Source organism: Rattus rattus, chromosome 4, assembly GCF_011064425.1.
Source record: "Rattus rattus isolate New Zealand chromosome 4, Rrattus_CSIRO_v1, whole genome shotgun sequence".
Classification (NCBI taxonomy): Eukaryota; Metazoa; Chordata; class Mammalia; order Rodentia; family Muridae; genus Rattus; species Rattus rattus.
Genome location: NC_046157.1, coordinates 113,288,129 through 113,307,922, shown reverse-complemented (window position 1 = coordinate 113,307,922; position 19,794 = coordinate 113,288,129). Strand labels below are relative to the sequence as shown.

Here is a 19,794-nt window from a genome sequence, read left to right as displayed (position 1 = left end):
TAAATCCCCAGCCCCAAAATGAATCTTTTTTAAAAAAGAAAACTTCCCATTTAGACTGGCTCTCTTATCAGGCCCTCTACTTCCCATCATCAATTCAAGTGGAACAAAACTAAGAAAATCAATACAACGGAAAAGCACATGCAAAGAAAGCTATAAGCAAATTACTTCTCGCTGTCTACTATGCAAAGGCTGTAAGCTCTGACGGCAGAAATCAGTGCAATGCCGCTGGTGAAGGCGGCCATCCCTGAGGCCTGTGGAGTCTGCAAACGGGATTGAGTAACCTCAGGGGCCAGAAACAACCAAGGTGTCTGGGTGCACTGGGCTGCTGTGCCCACTGAGATTCACAGCTTCAGGGAAAAACTTGCAGTGGGGGATAGGGAAAGAAGATAGAGAAAAGGCCTTACTCGATGGAGCTTAGCAAGTCTTAGGCAACTGGAATTGGAAGGGCAAAATAGCAAATGGCACAGTTACTGCATAGAAAGGTAGAGACACCGGAGAGGAGATGGGTGCAGCCAGTGCTAGGACAGCCATATTCCACACACTGTACATATCTGCACTGTATGCTTGGAATTGTGGACTGAATGGTGATCAGGGTGTGCTTGTGAAGAAATTGCAAAAGCCAAGGAGAAAAATCATACAAAGAGAGCTCACTGGAGTTTACACACCTAACACTAGTAGTTCATTTTCCCAGCACTCAGAGCAAAGTGTCAAGTGGAATCCTCACAGGGGAGTTACCTCACCAGCAGAACCAAATCAGCTCTAGGATGAAGACCACTGTGTTCATACGCTCACATGACTTAAAACTACTACTTAGACTCAAACAGGCTCTAAGCAACTTCACACTATCACGAAACACTTAAAGATAGAGTCTAGCATCCAACATTGTAAAATTCAAGACGCCTAGACTCCAGAAAAAAAAAAAAAAAAGAGAGAGAGGGAAAAAATTGAAAATAAGTCACAGGCAGTGCCAGGAAGCAGGAAAATATCCATGTTTAGTAGGAAATCTGGTCAACAGAAATAAAGCAACGAATTCTAATATTAGGATTAGCAGAAAAGCAAAGAGTGTTACGTGGTCACTATAAATGCATTTCACATGTCCAGGAACAGGACCAGAGAGAAGTGGAAGGTAGAATGGGGAAGAGCCTCGTGAAGTGCTGGGTCCCGGACATGGTGTGGCTGCTGCACTCACAGACTCGAATAGCTGTGGTTACCTGTGCAGGACCTGCACAATGCCAAGTCAGTCAAAACACAGCATAGATGGGGATCTGCTCTTCAGGCCCGGCCCTTACTGAGGAACTATGGACAGCTGGTAGCTGCCAGGGGTGGGGGTGGGGTGGGGTGAGGGAGTCATAGTTTTGGGAGTGTGAACTCACTGATGGGTTCCTCATGCTCCCCGGGAGGGCCCCATACCCATTCACATACAGCAGTGCTAACTGGACTTGTACTTATTTTTAAAAAAATGAAAGAAGACATAAACTTAGGACATGTTAGGGGTTATAGGTGGGTTGGAGGGTGGAAATGAGGGTTAGGTATAATTCTATTTTATTACATATATGTATGAAATTCTCAAGTATAAATACAAATGATAATAAATAGAAAATTTTAAAAGATCCGTAATAGGACTCCTAGAGGGACGCGTCTGAAGTGAAAAGGGAATTATGTAGTATCAACAGTGAGCAGAGGAGACGTTGGGGAATTGTTTGAAAGAGAAACAGAAAATTAGACCCAATTTTGCAGTGCACGAGTATGTCTGTAATTAGACTCAAGAATGAACAGGAAAGGGAGAAATACAAACACACTAAAAAATGTTTCTAGTTTGATGGAAACAGTGTGCCTACAGATCCACGGGGGTCAAAGAAACCAGAGAGAAGAGAAGGGAGGGGAGGGTAAAGGAGGAGAAAGGGAAGGGGGAGACGGAGGAGGGAGAGGGAGGAGGTGTAGGAGGAGGGAGAGGTGAGAAAGAGGAGAGGAGAGGAGATAAGGGAAGGGAGGGGAGGGAAGAGAAGGAAAGAGAAGGGAGAGGAGAGGAGAGGAAGAGAAGGGGAGAGAGAGAGACAGAGACAGAAAGACAGAGAGACAGTGAGGAAAGAGAGGCAGAGGTGAGAAAGAGGAGAACGAGACCATAGCAAACAACAAAGTCATGAATTTGATGAAACCTGATGATTAAAAGCAGCCAGAGGCAGAAAAACCCACAGTGTATTCAGAGGAACAAGTCTAAGAATAAAGGTCTTTTTTAAAAATCATAAATCGCACAGGCAGAACACATTGAAGATTTTTTTAAAAAAGAACTGATAAAATTTTCAACTCTTTTTTTTTTTTTTTTTTTAATTCTTTTTTTTGGAGCTGGGGACCGAACCCAGGGCCTTGCGCTTCCTAGGCAAGCACTCTACCACTGAGCCAAATCCCCAACCCCAATTTTCAACTCTTAACTTGGTAAATTCTATACTTAGTACAAAGATATTTTTTTTAAAAAAGGAGAGAGAGAGAAGTAAATTAAAGGCATTTTCACTCTAACTGTGCTAATACAATTCGTTGCTAACGACTTGAACCACAACAGATACCAACAAAGTTTTTTGGGTAGAAATGAAAGAATGCCGGGTGGAACACCAGGTTTATGTAAAGGGGTGGAGAGCCATAGAAAGGGGCGTGAGCAAGTACGACTTGTATTTATTCTAATTAGACTGTTTGCACTGTTGGGTTCACAGAAGACTGCTATTGGGTTCATAGAAGCTGTGCATTTAAAGTGCAGGGTAACTGGAAAAAGAGAGTGGCAGTGGACTTTGTGATATTCTTATACACAAAGCGGTGTGATCCTGTTTGAAGGTAGACTGAGAGGTCAGTGTGTGCAGTGTAAACGTCAAACCATCATGCACGTCAAGACAAAATGTAACCTTACGGTTAATAAGACAACGGGAGTCATAGAAAGGAAACTGGGCACCACAGTTAAAAAGTGAAGAAGCAGACAGATGAGACAGAAAAAGTTACAAGGTCCCAGATTTAAATCTAACCAAGTCAGTGAGTAAATCATCGCAACACCACAAACACCGGTACACACTGTGTGGTACACACTGTGTCTCCAAGAAGACCAGTTAATTACAAGCCAGAGACAGGCAGAGAGAAAAGGACAGGAAGGGATCAGCCATGGGAACGAGCGTGGGAGTTAAGGCGGAGTGAATGTTAGCAGAGTTGAACAGGGCATTTCGTATTACAAACGAGCTGATCCACAAGGAGAACACTGACGCACCAACTAACAGAGCTTCAGGGTAGTAAAGGAAAAGCTGCCAGACCTGGAAGAACCAGGGAAAAGCTGCCAGACCTGGAAGAACCACTCGAAAATGTTTTCAATAATTTACACAACAGTTTGAAGAGAAAATCTGCAACAGTGTGGAGAATTTGCACAATACTTCCAACAAATTGGGGTAAGTCACATTCGATGCTTTCTAGGTTCTAGGCCACAAAAATCTTTCTGCAGAGAGGAAAACTCCAGGCTTTGATGGTGTTAATGGTGAATTCTGCCAAATGTGCAAGATAGAGACGGTGCTGACTCTCACACGGTACTGAAGAAAACAAAGTGGAGAGAGATCCTGCTTGTTCGTGACACTGGTCAGCAAGGGACAAGGGGACCCAGAGGCTGGAGCGCACGCAAACACCACATTCCCCGCAAGACTGGAAACACAAACTAGAGAATGATCTCTGAAACCCTAGCAGTGGGGGCTCTACACACAGGGACAGCTTCTGTGAGTAATCTATCACCATGTGGCTTTTGAGATGCTTGGACTCTGGGCATGAATACCAGGCATTCGGGTATCTGCTGCAGCCAAACGGCAGGAGTGTGGGAAGAGTGTTCATTTTCAAATGGTTGTGGCAGGACTGCCACTGGCTTAAACCTTAGATTTAGCATCCGGCATAATCCGCAGAGCAAATTTACAAATGCTGTCACTGTTCCCACTTTATAATCCTGGAAACAGATGCAAAATGTCATTAGCTAATGTGCCCGGGGTCAAGCAGCAAGTGGAGAGATGAGATTTTCATCTTTTTTTTTAAAAATTTCCTATTTTTCCAGTTCTCCATTGACCTCAGAGACAATACGCCTAATTGAATTCGGTCTCCATGGTCTAAAACTGTCCCCTGACATGTGGGACTTGAGGGTGTTAATTTAAATCTTCCACATGAAGTGAAGCCTGAGGTCATCCTATCCGCATAGCAGGCCTTGTGGGCGTGGGCAGATCGTAAGAGCATAGCAGGATAAAGGCAGGCAGGAAGTGTGCGTTTGAATTGTTTTCTAAAATACGTACAGTAGCTGATTATTTTCCAGTATGCCACAGCTACGTAAGAGTTTTCTTGAGATGAAATAGTTCCATGAGAGAGAGTTTAGATGCATAGCCTGCGATATGACTGTGGCCCACAGAACTCCCAAAGCACAGACAGAAACACTGCTTAGTCTCCTAATGACCATCTTCAAAACAGCTCCTCTGGAGGCTGAGGAGATGGCTCCATTGATAAAGCGCCTGTCACAAACGCATGGAGATCTCAGCTCAGAGTTCCAGCACTTACAGGAAAGCCAGGTATAGTGTTCTACGTGTCTGTCTGTAGCCCTAGTCCTGGGCTACAGCTCTCTGGGCCATATTGGCCAGCCAGTCTAGTCAACGAGATCCCCATTCAGTGAGAAACTGTCTCAAAAACTAAGGAGGAGAGCAACTGAGGACGACACACACTGGACATCAACCTCCGTTGTTGTCCCCTTTCCACACACATACATGTACACGTGTACCGGACTATGTACACACAGTAGCATGTTCTTGTTCTGTTTCTGGTGAAGCCCGATTGCTAGTGTTTCCCTTTGCTGTTAACAACTTCGTCAATGATTATAGATGGAAGCTTTGACTCAACTGTGTCTGCTGTCCTCTGCATTCGGCTGAGTTCGTCCTAAGTCACACTGACCTGCATTTCATGAGCGACTAGACCACTGGTCATACAACAATACCAACCTCCTTTGGATCCTGGCCAGGGCTGTGTGGATTCTCTCCCTGTATCGCTTGCACTTCTCCTTGGTGATGTTGACGTGGATCAAGCTCCCATCCTTCCAGGGGATGTGGATGAATCTGTTGCAGTATTTGGCATGGATAGTCTTCTTATTGGTCTCCTGAGGGAAGGACAAAGTTGGGGGCTAGAGCAGGTCCTTAGAAACTCCCTTTGCTAAGACCAAATAAAGACTTGGGCTCACGAGGTAACTAAAAACGGAATAAAATCTGCACATCTCTGCCTCCATTTTGTATCTGTCTCCTCTGAGTCCATCACCTGGGAAGTCAGCACACTGGCATGCTAATCTCCAGAGCAGAGCCCGAGTATGGCCTGAGGATACCTGACATTGTGTCTCCCTTTAAAGAGAAAGAGCAGCTGAGAGATCTTACTGGGCAATGTCCTGTCCAGATCCCACCGAAACCATCCAAAAGGGCACCTGAGAGTGTCCAGTAAACATGTAATTACTCTGGATTCCAGGAACAGCAGGTCCTCAAAGTCATGTGACCCCCGAATGAGCTGCCTCTTGCCCCCAGGCAGAAATCTTCTTACAGTAACAACCTCAAACCTCACAGAACAGGAACTGAGACAACATCAACCAGGTCCAGCTTGCCCAACAGCTGTACTTCACAATGTGATAGCAGCCATGTTGGTGGAATCTTGCTCTGCCATTCGCAGCTGCCTCTCTAACAACACCGGAATGTTGTATTGGGATATGGATGCATCTGTTCTGTGGGGAACCCTAGGGCTTGGGCTTTGGGGCTAAAACTCTAATAGCAAGACCACTTGGAAACTATTTCAGGAAGAAAAGTAGCCAGGGAGCGCCCCCATCTCTGCTTTATTTGTACATCTCTTAGCGCATGCACAACTCCACAGTGAGACCATTCACTTCTAAATTCAACAAAGATGTTCTGGTCCCTGTTCCAGAGTCAGCCCCATGCTCGAGCTCGTGGGCAAGGTCAGAAACACATGTGTGATCCCATCTGTGCCAGAGGCGAGAGGCCAGGGATTCCTGCAGGAGGAGGGGAAAGGAGAGAAGGAAGGAAGAGGAAAGGGAGGTGAGGAAAGATGGTGGGGGAGGAGAGGTGAGGAAAGATGGTGGGGGAGGGGAGGGGAGGAAAGATGGTGGGGGAGGGGAGGGGAGGAAAGATGGTGGGGGAGGGAAAGATGGTGGGGAGGGAGAAAGGGGTTAGGGAATTAGAACTGATCCCTGAATGTAAAGATTTATATATCCCAGTGTTCATGGAGCAGTGGGGACTCTGCATGGTTGGGGTAGATTCTAGAACTCATAGGAACAGAACCGAAGGGCTGGAGAAAGAGAATGTGCCATGGCCTCTAGAATAAAGCAGATGAGTCCCTCAGGCAGAGGCAAACACTGGCAGCAGTCACTCTGACGAAATGGGAGACTCTGTGCACACAGGGAGAAATCTATCAAATGCATGTGTGTTAACAGATATCATATAGCAACCGCCCCCCTCCCCCCGGGGGTGTGTGTGTCGGGGTGGGGGCCTCAGCTGGTCAAGCACATAAGCCCAGAGACCTGAGTTCAGACCCTCAGTGCTCCTGTAAATAGTGGGGCGTGGCAGCATCCAGGTAACTGGTGCTGGCTGGGGGAGGGGTGACAGAGGCAGGCAGATCCTGGGTGCCTGCTAGCCAGGCAGCTGCCAAATCAATGAGCTTCTGGCTTAGTAAGAGACCCTGTCTCCAAAGAAGAAATAAGATGGAAAGCAGTTAAGAGCACGCTGCACATGACACTGGCCTCTGAGCGACACAGGTGTGCGTATGCGCACATACACACACACGCACACACATGCACACTTATGAGCTGACAGAAAGCCCTAGAAGTGAGGGCAACATTAAGGGTATAAAGTAAATGGGGGATGAATGAAGGGTGACAGATGAGTCCCTACGTGGAGGGTGTTAGAAGCCAGGTCAGTACTTCCTGCCGTAGGATCATTCATCCAAGGCAAAACTGAGCGTCACAAATGAGGATTGCCTCTGGAATGTCCTAGCACAGTCCACAAGACGTGTCACAAACTTGGATTTAAATAGCTTGGGGAAATGATCTAAGATTGGGTAAAGCTCTGAGGGTGCATGGGAGGGGCATGCAGATGGAGACAGTGGAAACGTGGCAGGAATAATAACCTGCAGGGGGGCTGACATCGGGGTGGTGTCGAGTCACAGAGGAAACACTCTGGAAGAGTCATCCAAGGGGCATGGTTAGAACTGACTGCATGGGCTACGTCTCAGTTCTTCATAATAATGAGGTCAAAGGTCCACCTATTGCGGCAGGGAGAGGGGTGGAGGGGGAAGCCATCAGGAGAGGGGATAAAGAAATGAACGTGTGTTGTAAGGGTCACCCACGTGGCACTGGCATCCCAGAGAATGAAAACAGGAGCTGGAGTCAGTGGTGGCAAGGGAGAGACTCACCAAGAGCAGAGGCAGGTGAGCTGGGCTCAGCACAGCCCAAGGAGGTGGGTAGCAGCCTGATGAGGCAGTAATAGTCAGGACAGCGGGAGGAGAAAGGGCCACCACCCACATCAGGCCAATGGGCCCAAGAGGGAAACCAGACCCTGCTAGGGAGGACAAGAACTCTGGGGTCACATGGGAACAAGGACCAGCAGACAGGTGTTGTGTCTGTGGTCAGGACCAGGTTGATCGACAACGTGCTGCCAGTGGGGGTGGCGAAGGGACCTCCTCTACCATGGTGCCTTCTCTCTCCATCTCAGTCATACACATCCCTGGGGCTGACACAGAAAAGCTTCCTCCCTGCCTATCTCTCAGTCCTCAGGATGATGTCATTTCCCCAGGAGACTGAGGTACGGCCAGCGAGCCATACGGCTGTGTGGAGGCAGGCTGTCACCGGCAGCATAGCAGGATAGAGCAACATGACAGCCCAGAGGATTCGTCACACCGGCCCCCGTCTGCCGCAAGAGAATTAACCTACCCAGCAACTCCATACCGCACCGAGGCAAAACTTTGAACACAAACAGCCAAGGTTCCTTGGCGGTATGGGCCACAAAGCGCTGTGTGAACTCTCTACCTGTGACGTCAGTGTCTGAGACAGAGAAAACACCACATGTCATGGGCAACCTCCCAACTTCGAGGCTCTGTGCAGAGATGGGCGTTTCCCAAGTTGTACCTGACAATGCCCAGTTTAAAGACACAGAGAAGGATGCTCCAGCTGGCAAGACGATCCCTACCTCTCCCTCCACACCAAGATTTTCTTAGTTGTTAGTTTCTCAGATGGGCAGGACGGTACCATACCTGAACCAGTGTTGTTTAGAGACAGTCGTGCAGGGGATCCAGCCCCGGCTGCCGGGTAACCGTAAAGGATCTATCCATTTTACCCAGAGTCTCCCTACTATACATACGTCATAACCACAGGAGGGACCCAATTTGAAACCTATGGTCTGAAAACATGATGGGGCAAGGCCCTCCCCACCATCTATGAGAGGAAACAGTAAGACAGGCTCATTCTCAATCTTCACCATGATTCAGTAGCACAGGAAATGTGAGCTAAGCCCCCGCTCCCTGTTCATAAGCTGCGTTCTCCAGTCTGGCCCTTACAATATCATTGAGACTGCGGAGAAGGAAGAGCGAGTTCACCATTCGAGCTGGCCCAGAGCCTGCCACATTGCCAGAAGCTCACCGTGGGCTATGTCAAAATCGGCCAGGATTGATACTTTTAAATACTCAGGGCTGAGTTTTTTTCTAGATGAAGATTTATTTGTGTATGACCTCCTGAACGCAGCTGAGCGATGTCTGCAAAGGCAGAAGAGCATGCTGGGAGGGGAAAGCCACAAATGAGATTTCCCCCAAGCTTCAATGATTGCTCCTGCTTCCAAGGGCACGCCAGGAAGCGAGCTTTGCGTCAATGCTGTGTTCATCTAATTCAATTTATATGTTTCCCTCCTGCAGCGGTCCATTGGAAACACACAGGGGTAAGGAGGTAAAAGCGCCATGGCTGAACAGCTAGAAGAAAACAGCCCAACTGGGAGGAGGACAAGGAGCTGGGTGACAGCCAGTGTGGTGCCACATCAGAGAGTGGAAGATCCCCTCAGTTGGATCTACAAACCTCTCAGTAAAGGCCTTGGCCCTCAATCACAGCCTCTTAGGATATAACAAGTGACCCAGTATTTGAGCAGGACCTAGATCTCCCCACATACTTAGTTTCCAACACACATGCACATGCACACCACATGTGTGTGCACACATATGCACAAACACATACAGGCTGAGTCCAGCTTGACATGGGTTCCTGCTTCTGAGAGAGAACCAGCAGGGAATGGGCCTCCAAGAGTGTTGATGGTCACTGTGGGTGTAAGGTTTGTTTGTATATTAATGTGCATATTTTCATGTTCCTCCTTCGATGAATGTCCTCTCTGCCAAGGTTAACGACTCCATGATAATCAGAGACAGCACAAGTGTGGGAGTCGAGGGTGTGTCTAATGTCGGAGCAAAATAGTAGAACACTGTGACCCTCATGACAGCCCTTAAGGCTGTGGGAAAAATGATAAAAACATGAGTTTGAAAATACATAATTTCTCAACTATGTTAAGGTGCGATATGAATTGTATATGGAGCTTCACAGATCTAAAGGAACAGAGGCAGCTGTACTATGAGGGAGCTTGTCAGAAAGATGCACGACTGAATTGATATTTAAATAAAACACGGGGCTTTCAATCTGCAAGAGATGAGCTATCCAGAGAGTTTTTAGAATTGGGAAGAAAAAAAAAAAAGCTATTGGGAGCAGAGTGCTGCCTGGAGATCTTCAGAAAAAGCAGAACACAGAGCAATCAGGAACACTGTCTTGAGCAGAACATAGTCTGTCAGCTCGTGACCCACAATTGGACTTTGAGTCCTTTGTTTCGCAGCTCTCAAACACCCCTTCTCTCAGAACTTCTCTCCAAACCAAGCCTGATCCTTGGCACACACACAAATACACACAAACATACACATACACACACATATATACACACACATACATACACACACACATATATATACACACACACAAATATACACACACACAAATACACACACGCAAACACACACACATACACATACACACACATACACATACACACACATACACACACACACACACATATATACACACACATACACACACATGCAAACACACACACATATATACACACACATACACACACACATATATACACACACATACACACACACACATATACACATACACATGCAAACACACACACATATACACACACACATATACACACACATACACAATACACACACATACACACATACACATGCACACACATATATACACACACATACACACACACACACACACACACACATACACACACACACACACACACACACACACACACACACACACACACAGGGCATCTGCAGTCAGGGAGCAGAGAGAGGCGGTTGCTAATGCTCAGCCCACTTTCTCCTGTTTATTCAGCCTGGAGCCTCAGTCCATGGATGGGTGATGCCCGCATTCCAGATGGCTTTGTTCACACGTAGGGTAGGTTTTCCCACCGCACTTAACACAATCTAGAGACCCCCTCATCGGTATGCTCTAGGGTTTTTCTGCTGGGTGATTCTAAATTCTGTCAACTCGAAAAGCCAACACCCACCATTGCTGTCACATCTATCTCCCCCGCCCCTTGCTGTCACACCTATCCCCCTTGTTGTCACACCTATACCCCCTTTTCTTCCCAACCCCGCCCCTCATCTTTGTGCTCTTCCTACCAGTGCCTACTTCCCTTCTTTTCTGTGAGCTGATACCACACGATGTCTGCACCGGAAACTTAGCAGATACTAAACACCAGACTCTTTAACCTCTAGAACTGTGAGCTAAATAAAGACCTTTTCTTTATAAAATTCCTGACCTTAGATCACATGATATGAAAATTTAGAAACCATTGACACTGAGAATAATTTGGTCCTGGGGAGCTGGGGTCAGACACTGTGAGAAGAATCCTCGTGGATGCCATTTGGTATAATGGAATTGCACCTCTCAGAGCTTGAAACATACTTGTGTGGTACCATGACTCTTTGGAGAATCTGATTTTATGTTTACTGCAAATCTGCAGAATATTGGCAGGTGCCCACTGGAGTACTGCACCTTTAAGATACTAGAAATTCAAGGGGACCATAGAAGTGCCTGGTTCTTGACACACGCACTAGCAGTTTCTCCCTTCTTTTCAATAGAGGCAGACAAAGAGTCTCTCCTCTGACAGAGCGTCAAACAATCTGGGCACTTAAAAGGCTTGAATTTCTATAGGTCCAGCTAGTGACTTGGGTACAACATACTTCTAATTTTGAGTGGGTCTCCAAAAGTGTCTGTGGTAGGTCCCCAGTGTGGCAGTGCTGAGTGGCGTGGCAGCAGGGTCTAATGGGAGATCATGGGGAACTACCAATGACAGCAATAATGCTGGTCTTACAGCATGGACACTCACTGGAACAGTCATCGATGCATTTGGTCCCCTTCTATTGGTGGCTGTTTCTCTTTCTGCTTCTGTGTGGCACAGCTGGGAGCTGGGGGTGCTGTATCAGAAGCTAGAAAGATGGTACCCCCTCCCTAATAACAGACCTCCAAAAATATGAGCTAAATATAAGTGTCTCGTCATGAAGCACCTACCATCAAGGACTCTGTTATATCCACTCAGAACAGACTAAGACATGTAGAACCATGCCCCGGCTCTCACCACTCCCGTGGGTACCATTTAGTGAAGTCGGGAAGCAAAGGGACACCCTTGTCACGGAAACCCTAGCTGACGTCCCTCCCCTGACATCTTTCAATGTGGTCCTGCCCTGGGCTTCTGATCCAAGGAAAGTCTCACCACCCGCCTCAGACACCAAGGGAAGGCCCACAGTCCCGCTGGCGCCTTTCACCTACCGCGCTGGTCTGCACAGATTCGTTTTCTGGTTTGGCTTTTATATCAACGACTCCATCAGCATGGCGGAAGGAACATTCGGCGAGCATATCATAAAAGGTCAGTTTCTGAGCCTTCAAGCCATATTTCTGGAGCCACTTCCGGGAGTCCCAGGTGTCTTCTGGACTTTCCTTACTCTCAGCAGGCGTCGTTGGTTCTGGAATCATAGTTCATCAGCCACTCATAACTTGTGAGCAGTTCCTCCAACACCCCCAGCCTCATATTTACCCATCTGAACCATTCCTGCTGCTAGACCACACCGCCTGCACGTCCCCTCGGGAAATGTGCTCCAGCAGGGCTCTTCCTTCTCTCCTCTCGTCCTCCTCTATGAGTGTGAACTGACCTCATGCCAGCACGGCCCTGGCTGAGGCACCCAAGCCATGTGTCAGGAAGGCATTGCATGCAGGGTCAGAAGCTCTGCATTCACGTCTCGGCTGAGCCATCTACTATCTGAGGCAAGTGGCTCAAATGTAATTCATCCATTTTACCACTCTGAGCTCAAGCAAATAGCTTTACCGGCAGATGGAAGATGGTATCCTCTTGGCCTTCTTGGAGAAACTGATTTTATGTTTACTGGAAATGTATCCTATGTTGCCAGGCCATTGAAAGAATGCATTCATTCATTCATTCATTCATTCATTCATTCATTCATTCATTCTACTCGGTGTGGGAGAACAGCCAGCGAGCTTCCCTTTTACACACTGCTAGCTAGTAGGACTCCTGATGCCTGAATTTCTACAGACCTGGTTTATGACTTAGGCATAATTCACATCAAACTAGTGATGCAGTGTAGACAGGTTTTTGAGAATGCACCTGAAAGTGTATGTGGTAGATGTTTGGTCCCCAATGTGGCAATGGGGCTTCTCGTAGGCAGTTCTCAGTATCACTGGCTTCTTAACACTCCAGCAACGTGCACGAGAGTCAGGAAGACTGAGATGGAGACCGAGATTTTGCACTGGTTTTGATCCAGGATCCAGGGATGGTTGGATCAGGGACCCATTCTCAATCAAATGCTGCTCAAATTCCTCCTGGTGATGTAGTGTTTGCACAAAGCCTACATGCATGTTCCTGTACACCTCAAATCACCTCTAGATCACATGTTGCATCACCCAATGCAAGCAATGCTTACAAATGGCAAGCAAATCTTCACACTTCTGGTTCAGTTGCTTATTTTTTTTTTAAGATTTGTTTATTTTATGCATATGAGTCAGTGTCTTCAGACACACCAGAAGAGGGCATCGGATCCCATTACAGATGGTTGTGAGCCACCATGTGTTTGCTGGGAGTTGAACTCAGGACCTCTGGAAGAGCAGTCAGTGCTCTTAACCGCTGAGCCCTCTCTCCAGCCCCCCCCCCTTTTTTTTCCTCCTTAAATATGTTTGATTCATAGCTGGTTCAGCGCTCAGAGCCTGAGACTACAGGGCACTGACTGTCATTAAAGGTAGCCTCTGGGCTTGTCCCACTCTCCTTCCTGTTGCTGGGACAAAACACTGGACTACCTGGAAGGGTGTGTGCTAGCTTACCAGTTACAGCCAGTCCCATCATCCTGAGAAGCCATGCCAGAAACTCAAGGCAGGAACTGAAGCAGAAGCCGTGGAGGGTTGTGTCCAAGGCTCACACACCTTGCTTGCTTTCTTAGACAACCCAGGACCATCTGCTCAGGGGTGGGACTGCCCACAGTGGGTTAGACCCTCCCACGTCAATCCTTAATCAAGAAAATGCCCCACAGACTTGCCCACAGGCAAAGGTAGTTCCCCATTCAAGGTTCCCCTTTGCCAGGTGGCTGTGGTTTGTATCCAGTGGACAAAAGCTAGCCACTACCGGGTTACAGAGATGACTCGGTGGCTAATGGCATGGACTGCTCTTGCAGAGGACCCCAATCTGGTTCCCAGCACCTACCTATACCTGGCAGATCACATCTGCCTGTCATTCCAGCTCCAGGGAATCTAATGCCCTCTTCTGGCTTCTGAGGGCACCTACACACACATGTACATGTATACACCACACACACACACACACACACACACACACACACACACACACACACACACACACCATTTTCTTTTAATAAAAATAAATCTTTAAGGGATAGAGAGATGGCTACATTGACTGCTGGTCCAGAGGTCCTGAGTTCAATTCCCAGCAACCTCATGGTGCCTCACAACCATCTGTAATGGGATCCGATGCCCTCTTCTGGTGTGTCTGAAGACAGTTATAGTGTACTCTCATGCATAAAATAAATAAACATTTAAAAGAATATTTAAAAAAAACCTAAATCTTTCCATGAAAGATTAAATTTCTACCGGGCTTGCCATATTTAAGGAGCCGTATAACTAGAATAGGCCCTGGGGAAATAAAGCGGCTTGCCGCCAGTCAGTCCTCAGTGATCTGGAAAGAAGCTGCCCAGGAGCATGCCAGATGGGCACATCCTCGAGTTATAATACAACTCCTTGGAAGAACTCACTCAGAAACCTTTGGAGTCAGAAGTGATCAGAGAAGCTGGCTTCCGTACTCGAATTTTAGGCCAGTATGGCCCCATAGCCCCTCTGAGGGCATCCTCAGTGCCAGCAGGTGACTTCCTCCTGCCTTTCTCAAGGAATTCAAATCAGAAGCCTCCCAGAGCATCGGCCCCCTTCGGCTTCCCCAGGGAGCGCCTGGCGCCACTGCAAGCCACCAAAGGAAAATGTGGCTGGGTTTCGTGGGGACATCAGCCTCCTTGGAGAAACTCTCCTATGATTTCTCCAGTCCTTTTTTTTTTTTTTTTTTTTTTTTAAGATTTTTTTATTTATTTTGTGTATGAGTACACTGTAGCTGTTTTCAGACACACTAGAAAAGGGCATTGGATCCCATTACAGATGGTTGTGAGCCACCATGTGGTTGCTGGGATTTGAACTCAGGACGTCTAGAAGAGCAGTTGGTGCTCTTAACCACTGAGCCATCTCTCCAGCCCGATTTCTCCAGTCCTTAATTGCTCTCTGTGTCTTGGACACCTCTTTGTTCCTGCCTGTGAAGCTGGTTCCTCTCTTCTCTTTTCCTTGTTCAACCAGTGTGATGGGAAATAAATGGCGCATTCAGTGGTTTCCATGACAACACACCCCCTTTTGCTCTGTTTGGGGGGCTGCCTTCTTAGAAAAAGATGAAGGCCCTTCATCAAGAGTAAGTCCAAATTTATGACAAAAAGAACCTTCTGGAAGTCATCAAAACTGGCCCTAGCAAGGGTGTTTAAAGAGCCCGAGATGAACCTTCGCCCTTCAGGTTCATGGAGGACAGAGGGTGAAGCTGCTTCCGATTTCCGGCAGAAGTCAGACTCCCAATTACACGCTAAAAGGGGTTGAGGGCCCCTTCCAACCTGAGCTTCATAGAGGACATCAGTGCAGCCAAGCATTCAAAGCAGAGAGCTCAGATGCATCAGAGCTAGGGAGGTGAGAGGAGAGCGAAGCTGATTTTCATGTTCATTCACTGCTAATTACACCAATTAGTGACGGAGCCTCGTTAGCCCGAGGGGGGGAAGGAGAGGGGCAGCATCTGTTCATTAGCGCACTGACAGAGGGATCCTTTCTCGGTTCTCCCGTGGTTATTTTAATTAGGAGTGTGTATGAATCCTTGCCTTTGGAGCCTCCACTCGTGCAGAGGTGTGAGCTCACGGTGATGCTGATCACAGGGCCCTCCTTATCCACTCCAGGAGGGAAGCACAGAATTTCCCTGCCTGTCCCCTCCGTCCTGTGGGTTAGTTGCAGAATATTTTCCAGGCATGAAGCCAAACTTACCAAAGCTTTTGGAAACCATCATGGTTTAGCCAGGGGCGTGATAAAAATGATATTGGGTACGGCTCACCCATCACTACTCCCTCTGACACTTATGCACCTACCCTCAAAGTCAGATCCTCAAGGGGGTACCATCAAGGATTTACTACCCCCGAGACTGCACCCTCTACCCTTGTCCACTGAAAGCTACTCAACTGCCACCTCATTCCTGTTATGCTAGGCCATGTGCCTTTTCAGGGAACTGCCAGTCAATGGATGCGCTCAGTTTCCAGACAGGGAGAGCATCGTCAATCTGGTGATTCTCCCAGTGAAATTCACATGCTTTGCCCCCACTGAGCACCGATGGCTGCTACTCAGAAAGGCTCCTTAGGTAAAACTCTGGGGAGGGGGGACCTAAAAACTTGGAGATTACTAATGACCTTGTTTTAAACCTGTTTTAGAGCATGGGCGGGGGTGGGGTTGGGGTGGGGGGCTCACCACAAACAGGATCCATCCCGATCCTGCTATTGGGAAACCCCAAAGTATTTCATCCCAGAGCCTTTCTGTCCAGGGCTTGTGCTCTGCAGACCAGGGCGCAATACATGCTGGAAGGGAGGGAGGGGGGGAGGGGAGAGGGAGGGCACAGAACTGAGGACAGCTGGGAACAGAGGGAGACAAACAGAAACTCTAGGATAATCCAGTCCCTCCCACTGATGAGGTGGTTTGACCCCCTCAGCAGACCTGTGGTTCCTCTAAAGTGGGATGGAGCCTGCTCGGGGCAGAGGCCGGGGGACAGGCAGTGACAGTATGACATTAAGACAGAAGTCACCTTTGAGCAGTTGCACACATCTCTGTGCTTGCCTGATATATTTTGCTAATGTGTGCTTGCTAAAGCATCGAGCACGCAACACATGTGCCCGGCACCTCATGGGTACCACCCGGGAGGAGGGAGATGGAATGCAGAAACCCACCATTACCCTAAGACTGCTTCTCTGCAAAGACGTGGTGTCCTGGGCAGTACACATGAGGGCTGGGGCCCAGTGGGAGCACCGAGGAGCCTAACGTCGTCGAGTGTGTCCCCGAGAGGGAGCAGGAAGTAGTCTCTGTTCTGAATGGAAGGTCAGGTAAAAGCCCGTTAGAATTTGTAACCTTTACCTTGAAGGGAGATTAAAGAGGGGTGCCAGGGAGCTCTAGGCCTATTCCCCCTGATCCTGGGAATACTGTAAACTGAATTTTGTTTGTTGTAGGATGTCATACAGGTGAAGGCAGGTACAAGATAGAACGAGGCCTGTCCTTGTTCAAGAAGGAAGAATGGGTGGGAGAAAAGTTTTAGAGAGAGGAGGAGACTGGAGGAGGTGGGAGAAGCAGCAGAGAGGACGGGGAGGCTGATGTTAAGATTCCTCTCTGCTGGGGTTGGGGATTTAGGTCAGTGGTAGAGCGCTTACCTAGCGAGCGCAAGGCCCTAGGTTCAGTCCCCAGAAAAAAAAAAAAAAAAAAAAAAAAAAAAAAAAAAAAAAAAGATTCCTCTCTGCACATTTACAGGTTGTTATCAATGTTCTTAAAGGATGGATGTGTACAGGGCTTTGTATGTTTAGGTGGGCAATTATATCTTATCAATTGGATCAGAGGTTGTTGTGTTGTGTGTTCTTTCTTGTGGTGAATTAAGTTTAAGGGAGTAGGTGGCAGCTGGGACACTAAGCCACCACGGAATCGGGATGTGTGTTTCTGCCATGGTGGAAACCTGCCTTGGGAACTGGATGGGTAGAGAGATTGTTGCCAGGCTCAGAGAGAAGCCATCGGCAGTGTGATATGGGACGGAGCAGAGCGGGTGAGACACTTTGCTGACTAAGATGAAGATATTTACCAGATACCTTGGGACACTACAGTGCGGGATAAAAGACAGCTTTTTAAATAATTTTATAGCAGCAGTTGGTTTGTTTCTTCCCTCTTGTTAATTATGATAAATCAAGGTATGGCTTCCATTGCAAAGAAGGGTTCTGTTGCTTGAGCAATTTGCTTTTTCCACTTCCAGGGCCACTAATTCCTACCCGCCTCTGAGGGTAGAGAAGAAAGTGAGGGAAAGAAATGAAGCGGAAAAGAATCAGGTTTCAAATGAAAAACAAACAAACAAACAAAAAAAGGAACTCGGAGGAGGAACAAGCACCTTCCTTCTGCCCACACTTCTCCCAGTTTCTCTTCTGTTCACCGTCTGGTCGGTGTGTGAGAAATGACTTTCCATGCAGGCAGCATCTCAGCTGGTGGGGCAGCTTCAGGGAACTCTAAACCATAACGTCTGCTCGGCAGTGGGGAGCAATCGTCAGTTCAGGGACAACCCTGCACAGGGGGATGAAGAAAGAAGGCCAGACGGTGGGAGGGGAATCACAGACAGCGTGCTTTGATGAGCCCATGACCCAGCAACCATTTCAGGTGGCAAAGTTGAGTACCCCAAGCAACAACTTTTTAAGAAGTGAGTCTGTGAGGTGGAGAGAAGGCTCGGCAGTTTAAGAGGACCTGGGTTCAATCCACAGCACCCACGTGGTAGCGAGTGACTGACATTCTCTTCTGGCCCCCAGAGGTACTGGGCACACACGGTGACCAGACCAAAAAAATAACCCATACACCTACAATTGAAAAAAAAAATCTTCTTTAAAAATTGTTAAAAATAGCCAGAGGTGGGGGTAGGGTGGCGGTGGCATCTTTAATCCCAGCACTAAGGTGAGTTCAAGGCCAGGTCTACAGAGTGAGCTCTGGGACAGCTGAGGCTACCCAGAAACCCTGCCTCACAAAGCACCGCCAGCAACGTCAACAAATGTTCAGGCTGTGGCAAGTCAAGTGGACACATGAGGTTAAGGAGACAGGGAAGGAAATGTATAAGTGGACTTCGGGAAATGGTGAGACCTGGAGCTCACATAAGTGTGCAATGAGGACTAGGGTAGCAGTCGTTTATTTACAAGTGGTGACTATCCCTCTGATTCCCTTCATCTAGAGCAGCGGTCCTCAACCTGTGAGCTGTGTAACCCCCTCAGAGGTCGCGGATCTGATATTTACATTACGGTTCATAGCAGTAGCAAAATTACAGTTCTGAAGTAGCAGTGAAATAGTTTCATGGTTGGGGGATCACCACTGGATGAGGAACTGCATTAGAGGGTAGCAGCACTAGGAAGGTTGGGCACCACTGGTCTAGAGTCTCAACGAATGTCTTGTTTCTAAGAACTTCCATTCTTGGGTCTTCCCTTTTCTCCACAGTGTCCACTGAAGCGTGAAGCAGCGCACATTTCTGAGGTCCTGGTCTTAGCTACTGCTCTATACTGCTACGAGGGGATAACCATGACCAGAGTAGCTTATAGAAGAGAGTTTTGATGGGGCTTGCTTACAGCTTAAATCCAAAGGGTTAGCCCATGTAGGATGATGTCATTATGCAGCAAGGTGGGTCCAGGATAAGGCAAAGCCTATCATTGGATGAGAAGGAAGGGTAGGTGGGAGAAAGTCTAGGAAGGAGGGAGGAAGAGGAGGAGCCAGGACAATCAAGATGGAGACGATGGAGCAGGATAATCCAGATCCAGGTGGATTAAGTCAATTGTATCTTATCCAGGTGGGCAGTTTCTATCTTTATTAATTGGCAGTGAATTTATTGTGTGGATGTATTGTGGACTGAGAATTTAACTATAAATCTGATTGTTGGGTTTACCGTTTATTGAGTCTTGATTTTACCAGGTAGCTGGGAGTTTATACTTTAACTACCAGGGGGCAGTTGCTAGGAGTGTGGGCAGAGACTGTGGCAGGGAGCTGCGATAGGCCAGCTGCTGCTGGACTTCTAGAACCATGATTTTACTGGGTAGTTGGAACTAGAGAGTTTGCGGCTAGCAGAGAGCCTCCGGGAGAGATACTAATCTGAGATAATTAGTGCTTGTTCAAATGATCCACTGGAGCCAGAACTAGCAACCGCCAGGGTATGCACAGGTACCAGTTCCACTGCTTTTTTTATTTTTACCACAATAAGTCCATGACCATCATGGTGGGGAGCATGGTGGCAGGCATGCAGGCATGACTGGACAAGGAGCTGAGAGTTCACATCTGAGCTACAAATTGCAGGCAGA

At 47.7% G+C, this 19,794-nt stretch overlaps 1 protein-coding gene across 1 annotated transcript in view; it reads right to left on the bottom strand.

The window, feature by feature from the left end:
* Window positions 1–19,794, bottom strand: part of Vwa3b (von Willebrand factor A domain containing 3B) — a 162,773-nt gene that overhangs the window by 81,531 nt on the left and 61,448 nt on the right. Inside the window, 2 exon segments of the mRNA XM_032899725.1 lie at window positions 4,989–5,143; window positions 11,918–12,111. Coding sequence (XP_032755616.1) covers window positions 4,989–5,143; window positions 11,918–12,111 — 349 coding nt within the window.